Below are 8,082 nucleotides of genomic sequence, written 5' to 3' on the forward strand. Positions count from 1 at the left end.
AATCTAAATGGATCAAAGAACTTCACATAAAACCAGAGACACTGAAACTTATAGAGGAGAAAGTGGGGAAAAGCCTTGAAGATATGGGCACAGGGGAAAAATTCCTGAACAGAACAGCAATGGCTTGTGCTGTAAGATCGAGAATTGACAAATGGGACCTAATGAAACTCCAAAGTTTCTGCAAGGCAAAAGACACCGTCAATAAGACAAAGAGACCACCAACAGATTGGGAAAGGATCTTTACCTATCCTAAATCAGATTGGGGACTAATATCCAACATATATAAAGAACTCAAGAAGGTGGACTTCAGAAAATCAAATAACCCCATTCAAAAATGGGGCTCAGAACTGAACAAAGAATTCTCACCTGAGGAATACCAAATGGCAGAGAAGCACCTGAAAAAATGTTCAACATCCTTAATCATCAGGGAAATGCAAATCAAAACAACCCTGAGATTCCACCTCACACCAGTCAGAATGGCTAAGATCAAAAATTCAGGTGACAGCAGATGCTGGCGAGGATGTCGAGAAAGTGGAACACTCCTCCATTGTTGGTGGGATTGCAGGCTTTTACAACCGCTCTGGAAATCCGTCTGGCGGTTCCTCAGAAAATTGGACATAGTACTACCGGAGGATCCAGCAATACCTCTCCTGGGCATATATCCAGAAGATGCCCCAACTGGTAAGAAGGACACATGCTCCACTATGTTCATAGCAGCCTTATTTATAATAGCCAGAAGCTGGAAAGAACCCAGATGCCCCCTCAACAGAGGAATGGATACAGAAAATGTGTACATCTACAAAATGGAGTACTACTCAGCTATTAAAAAGAATGAATTTATGAAATTCCTAACCAAATGGATGGACCTGGAGGGCATCATCCTGAGTGAGGTAACACATTCACAAAGGAACTCACACAATATGTACTCACTGATAAGTGGATATTAGCCCAAAACCTAGGATACCCAAGATATAAGATACAATTTCCTAAACACATGAAACTCAAGAAAAATGAAGACTGAAGTGTGGACACTATGCCCCTCCTTAGAAGTGTGAACAAAACACCCTTGGAAGGAGTTACAGAGACAAAGTTTGGAGCTGAGAAGAAAGGATGGACCATGTAGAGACTGCCATATCCAGGGATCCACCCCATAATCAGCATCCAAACGCTGACACCATTGCATACACTAGCAAGATTTTATCCAAAGGACCCAGATGTAGCTGTCTCTTGTGAGACTATGCCGGGGCCTAGCAAACACAGAAGTGGATGCTCACAGTCAGCTAATGGATGGATCACAGGGCTCCCAATGGAGGAGCTAGAGAAAGTAGCCAAGGAGCTAAAGGGATCTGCAACCCTGTAGGTGGATCAACATTATGAACTAACCAGTACCCCGGAGCTCTTGACTCTAGCTGCATATATATCAAAAGATGGCCTAGTCGGCCATCACTGGAAAGAGAGGCCCATTGGACACGCAAACTTTATATGCCCCAGAACAGGGGAACGCCAGGGCCAAAAAGGGGGAGTGGGCGGGTAGGGGAGTGGGGGTGGGTGGGTATGGGGGACTTTTGGTATAGCATTGGAAATGTAAATGAGCTAAATACCTAATAAAAAATGGAAAGAAAAAAAAAAGAAAAATAAATCTCTTTTAAAAAAGAGGAGAAAAATTACCTTTTTTAAACAGTCTGGTGGCATTTTAGCCACAAGTTTTTCAGCACATTGATTATTCTCTTATCAGAACTGATTTGTACCAAAGGAGTTATTGTGGGATAGGCATTCACCACAAACTTCTGAACAGTCAGGATGACTGGGTCATACATCCACAACAGGACTGAGGTGGATGAGATGATGAGGTCTACCCAGTACATGACCACAAAGAAAACCACCAGCAGCAGGATGGTCTGTGTGGCCTTTTTCTCAGGGGATGCTCTCAGGTGCCTGATGCTATGAAGATGCTTGCATTTTCTTTGATGTCTATACAAGATAATCACCATGTATATACTTGTGGTCAGCATGACTCCTACAAGAAACACATCTTTTAAAGTTATCACTGTTAAAATCAATTCCTTGATGATGTTGTTCATGGGAAAATGTGAACAGGTTTTAGTGATTCTCATCTGGTTGGTCTTACTCACATTGTTAAAACCACCAACATAGACTATCATGTGACTATTTATCGAGAAATTAAAAAAACAAATATAGAAAACAGCATAGATAATGTAGTTTTTTAGTTTATGTTTAAATTTTGTCAACAGTGAGGTACTGGGACTGATAGTGACAGCCTGGAACACACTCAGGAGGCATGTGATGCCCATAGAGAGTCCTCTCATCACCCTACTAGTGTAAAAAGCTGCCTTACATATGAAGTCATTCTTAATGTTCAGTGACTCAAATAAGTCTGTAAACCAATTATCTCCTGCAGTGAGTAACATCATTATGTGAACGAAGGATAATTGACATGAGATCAGGTCCATGGGCTTAGGTCTGTGACCTAGGATTATGAGAATATAGAAAATCAGCAGAAACATATTGGCTAGGACTCCAAGTCCAGATTGGATAAAAAGAACATTCTTGATTGAAGACATGAATGTAAAGTGTATTTATCTTAATAGCATAATGGAAGTCTATTTCATATATCTGAAAAAATAATAGATTATGTATCAAATTTATGATTCACTTCACAGTATGACTATATAATCATTCTATTTTCCCTAAAAATTCTTTCATAAATTATATTTTTCTCATTTAACGATTCATATAATCTTTAGCCTACATTGTTATATACCCTCCAAGTATCTCCTATACAGAGAGAATATTACAGACATTAAATATATTTAGAATCATATTTACACAGAAAACACACTTTTTCCCCTCTATTTCACCTGAGTCTCATAACTTTTAAATTTAATTCTATTTCTTTATATTGGCTAATTTCATACTTAACAACTAAAACAGTAGTAAAGAGCATAGAATATCAATCCCATTTGCAAAAATGAACAAAAACTATGGTTATCTGGGGTAAAATCATAAAAGATAGCCAAACAACCAGATGAGAATACATTATGTGTATGATTTTACTATGCTGTACTTTGCAATTATCCATAATTTGACTCACAATTCTCATGGAATCACAGTTATAATTCATGATAGCATAACAGTTTTAATCTGCAAAATGCCTACCTCAATTCATCTTTTTTATGTTTCTTTTCCCATGAAATATTACATTTTCAGAATCTAGAATTAATGACATAGATATAGTGGGAGACCATTAGTGTACCTTCCAGACCTTATTAATTGTATAACCAACATGGTTCTAAATGGGCCTAGATGGCTTTCAGTTTAGTTCTGATACAATTTAAATCTTTTGTGAACTTGAATTCAAGATTAAAGAACTAATTCTGAGTTATCAAGAAACCACTATTTTCCTTTTCCTTTTTGGGGGCAGGATGGGTCAGTAAATCATTAGCAGTGTGTTTCCTTATGGCTTTTTCAGCCATCCATGTTGTTATTTTCGCTAACTACCTCCTCTTTCTGTATTTACCTCCCTCACCCTTACCAAAGAACCAACACATTTTCCCCTTTTCCCTCTTTGATCAGTTGTGTCCTGCTGTTACTCACCTTTTTCTTACTCCCCACTTCTTCTGTATTTACCTGTCTCTTCAACCCGTAAGGAGCCTTGTCTCTTCCATTTTCCTGATGAATTACTTGTAGACTGCTATTCTGCTCTCCATTGCTCCCACCCTTGCTCTGTCCTGACAATAGTCCTGTTTTGCTTTCCTGGTTTCTATAGTTACTACAGAAATTCACATCTGAAGATGTGGATTTCAGATTCCCCAACAAGAGAGAATATGGGATGCTAAGACAAACCATATTTTCCATATATTATGACAACCATGAACTTGATGAAAATGACCATAATAGTGATGCTGATTTGAATTTCTGTCTAAAAGTGATTCCTTCCCATGTAGTGTAAAACAAGATCCTAGTGTTATCATTCATCAACAGCACCCAGTTTCTTTACAGTTTCTTTCAACAGTCTTACCTTTGGTGCTCATGTAAGTTGCTTGGCCTTGTTACCAGGAGCAATTTATTATTGGATTCATTTAATTTAGTACTTACTTTAAAATCAGCTTCGTCAGAATGCTAAGATAAAAACTCAGGTGACAGCAGATGCTGGCAAGGATGTAGAAAAAGAGGAACACTCCTCCATTGTTGGTGGCATTGCAAGCTGCTACAACCATTCTGGACATCAGTCAGATGGTTCCTCAGAAAATTGCACATAGTACTACCTGAGCTCCCAGCTATACCTCCTGCTCATAAACCCAAAAGATGATCCAACATATAACAAGGACACATGCTTCACTATGTTCATAGAAGCCTTATTTATAAAGCCAGAAGGTGGAAAGAACCCAAATACCCTTCACCAGAGGAATGGATTCAGAAAACGTGGTATATTTACACAATAGAATACTACTCAGCTATTAAAAACAGTGAATTTATGAAATTATAATCAAATGGATCCAACTAGAAATTATCATCCTGAGTGAGGTAACCCATTCACAAAAGGACACACATGATATGCATTCACTGACAAATGGATATTAGCCCAGAATCTTGGAATACCAAAGATACAATTTACAAACCACATTAAAATCAAGATGGAAGACCAAAGTGTGGATGCTTCAGTCCTTCTCAGAAGGAGGAACAAAATACTCATGGGAGGTAGAGGGTGGGAGCAACTTGGGAGGAAGAGAGAAGAACAAGGGGAAAAAAGTGACAGGTTTATGTATGGGAGGAGACAGGATGATATACAGAATGACTTTGAACAGTGTTGTGTAGCTGTGGGGGATGGGGAACTTTGGGTAGCCACCAGCAAGTCCTAAATGCCAGGAAAACAAGAGGCTTTCAGGACCCAGTGTGGATGAGATTAGTAGAAATGAGTAGCAAAGGGGAAGAAGAACCCATAGAGACTATACCAGAGGTCAGGCAAGGCCCCCAGTTGGGCGATGGGGACACCCACTCATCTCCAAATTTTTAACCCAGAAATGATCCTGTCTATAAGAAATACGGGGACAAATTGTGGAGTAGAGACTGAAGGAAAGACATCCAGGGACTGCCCCACCTGGGGATCCATCTCATATACAGGCAACAAACTCAGACACTATTGCAGATAACAAGGAGTGCTTGCTGACTGGAGCCTGATATAGCTGTCTCCTTAGAGGGTCTGTCAGAACCTGACAAATACAGAGGTGGATGCTCCCAGCCAACTATTGGACTGAGCATGTGGTCCCCAATTGAGGAGTAAGAGAAAGGACTGAAGAACTTGAAGGGGTTGCCAAATTCATAGGAAGAACCACACATCAATCAACCAGATACCACAGAGCTCCTAGGGATTAAACCACCAACCAACGAGTACATATGCTGCTGGACCCATGGCTTCAGCAGCATATGTAGCAGAGGATGGCTTTTGTGGCATCTCCGGGAGGAGAGGCCCTTGGCCTTGTGTCCTTGATGCCCCAGTGTAGGGAAGTACCTGGATAGTGAGGTGAGAATGAGTTGGAGGTTGGGTGTGGGAGAACCCACTTCGTATCAGGGTGAGGCAGTATGGGAAGGGAATTTCTAGAGGGGAAACCGGGAGAAGGTATAACATTTTAAATGTAAATAAAAACATTTAAAAAATGAAATCAGCTTTGTGATTAAAAAAAAGTAGAAAATGTCTATAGTGATTAAAAACTTGTGGGAAAAGGAGTGCCCAATTATATTTTCAAGATCACTCAAATATTCCACATACATAGACATATTCATGCTTGTATGTCCATATGTAATTCAGCAGTTAGTAGAAAAGACTACCCTCTAAAATCACCCTGAATATACCATGATACATCACACACTTTACAGTTACATGATTTTTGCTCCTAAAAAGCATAGTCTAGTAAATTAATGGATTCATCCTAATTTTCAGGACCTCACATCTTAGTCTCTCACCAACATACATTTACAGTAGCTGTACAGTGACATTCTGGTTTTGTTTTGTTTTTGTTTTTAATGCTCCAGGATCAGTACTTAAGAGCACTTTTAACTCTTGCGACATGCCTGTGTTAGATTCCCAGCTAAGACATGGTGGCTCATGACCATCTATAATTCTAGTTCTGGAGTATCTATTGCACTGAATGATATGGCATGCCAATGGTACTCAGATATACATGCAAACAAAACATTCATATATGTAAAATTAAATTAACAAATCATAAATAAAAGCTCCTGGATAATACTTAATTTAAACTTGGTCTCCCAATTGAAAGAGCCATAGCCTTTTTTGAATATAAGATTGCAAGTACACAAACCATATATGTATGAAATTTTTATTAGTAATATATCTTTAATTTATTAAATACAACATGCAATACAAGCAACATAAAAATAATGATATATGTCAAAAATAGTAATTTAAGTGTTTTTCTTCAGAGGTATGTTTTTCAAACTTTCTATTTCATATCCACTGCTCTGTATATGCTTATCACATACAGAAATTGACACATCTTCTAACTAATCAAGTGGCATCTTTTCCTGACATTCTCAGAATCTGAGATCAGACAAGAAAAGACCATAGCTACCACAGATACAGAGCTGTTAACATAGGCATGAACTGAGAAAAGTCTTCTCTTTTATTTGAAAAAGAATTGGTGCTGGGTTCTTTCCAATTAGTTTAAATTATAATAATTAGTTGTATGTATTAAAATCCAAAGTGTGTCCATATATATTCAAAATATTGGAGAAGTCATCACTAGGAAATGGACTCAGAATCAAAATACCAAGCATTGTGTGGACTGGTGTCTGCAGAGACCTGCAACAAAAGTGACCAAGAGCTGTTTTCTCTATATTCTTCAATGAAAAATTACTTTACATGTTCATTATTCCAGAACTTGATTTTAGAACATTCCTCTTTTATGAATTTATGATGATCTTTGCTTTCTGAGATGTGGAGATTTAGTAATCTAAGGGACATACAAATAAAATACATGAAAAGTATCAACTTCACTTTAAGTTTTAACATATTTAGTGAGTAATGACCCAAAATCTGTATGGCCACTCAGAAAGAACATGACTTTTAGGTGACAAAATAAATGGTGTTGGGTGATGTAACTCTCCATTGTCAGCAGCAGGAGTAAGTCTTCAGGAATCTCAGGAGATGATGACCTTAGCTATCCAAGCTAGTTCCATGCAATCTTTACAAAATGGAGAATGACAGCAGGAATAAATACTGATCACATATTAAGAAGGTGTTAATTCATAGATATTACTCGAAACTCTTATATAAATTAAACACATGAATTGTTCTGTGAAAATTAAGTTTAGGACAGGTGCCTCTGACCAGAATATTACAGTCTCACCCTATGAGCCAGTTCTCTCAGTTGAAGCAGCAGGAGGAAAAGTGTCACTGCCTAGACTGCGGAGAAGCAATCAATCCCAGAGCTTCATCACAAGTTATATAGTGTGAGTCTGGGAAAGATATGAAAATGTTCCATAGAAATCTGTGAACATCTTTAAATATAGGGAAACAAATACAATTAATTTTACTTGAGTTGAACTGTGAGAGAATTTGGTGAAATAAGGGTGATTTTCTAGAAGAAAATATTAACATTTCCTAGATTGATTTTGCTGCTGCAAAAGAAAAGATTCCAAAGAGGTGATGAACAATGTGTGAAAATTCACTTGAAATAGGAACTGGGATACTTGATTGTTTCTCAAGTAAATGAATGCACAGATGTTCAATAATGGTGAACCAAGGGAAATGCACCCAACGAAAATGATCATATATTAAGGTAAAGACTGCTGTTGAATGATGGATCCAGGAGCAGTGCTGCCTCACTTGATATTTGTGTCCCATAGCATAGGGCCACATAATCTTGGGCGCTTTTGCCACTAAGGATGAGAAAATGACATTGCCAAGCTAAGTGAGTGAATATAAGCTTGCATATAACGTTTGAAGTTGAAGATATGTGTGCTGACAAGTAATACTTGTGATGTTTATATATTTATATAAAGAATAATAATAGAAAAGTAAGAATGATTTCTATAAAATTG

The 8,082-nt window shown here is 37.9% G+C and overlaps 1 protein-coding gene across 1 annotated transcript; it reads right to left on the reverse strand.

Moving 5' to 3' along the window:
- Positions 1–1,673: 1,673 nt before the first annotated feature.
- On the reverse strand, positions 1,674–2,582 carry Vmn1r23 (vomeronasal 1 receptor 23). The gene has a single exon (NM_134179.1). It carries the CDS (start codon positions 2,580–2,582, stop codon positions 1,674–1,676), a length of 909 nt encoding a protein of 302 aa, NP_598940.1.
- Between the last annotated feature and the right edge of the window lie 5,500 nt (positions 2,583–8,082).

The sequence above is a fragment of the Mus musculus genome, chromosome 6 (assembly GCF_000001635.26).
Source record: "Mus musculus strain C57BL/6J chromosome 6, GRCm38.p6 C57BL/6J".
NCBI classification, from domain to species: domain Eukaryota; kingdom Metazoa; phylum Chordata; class Mammalia; order Rodentia; family Muridae; genus Mus; species Mus musculus.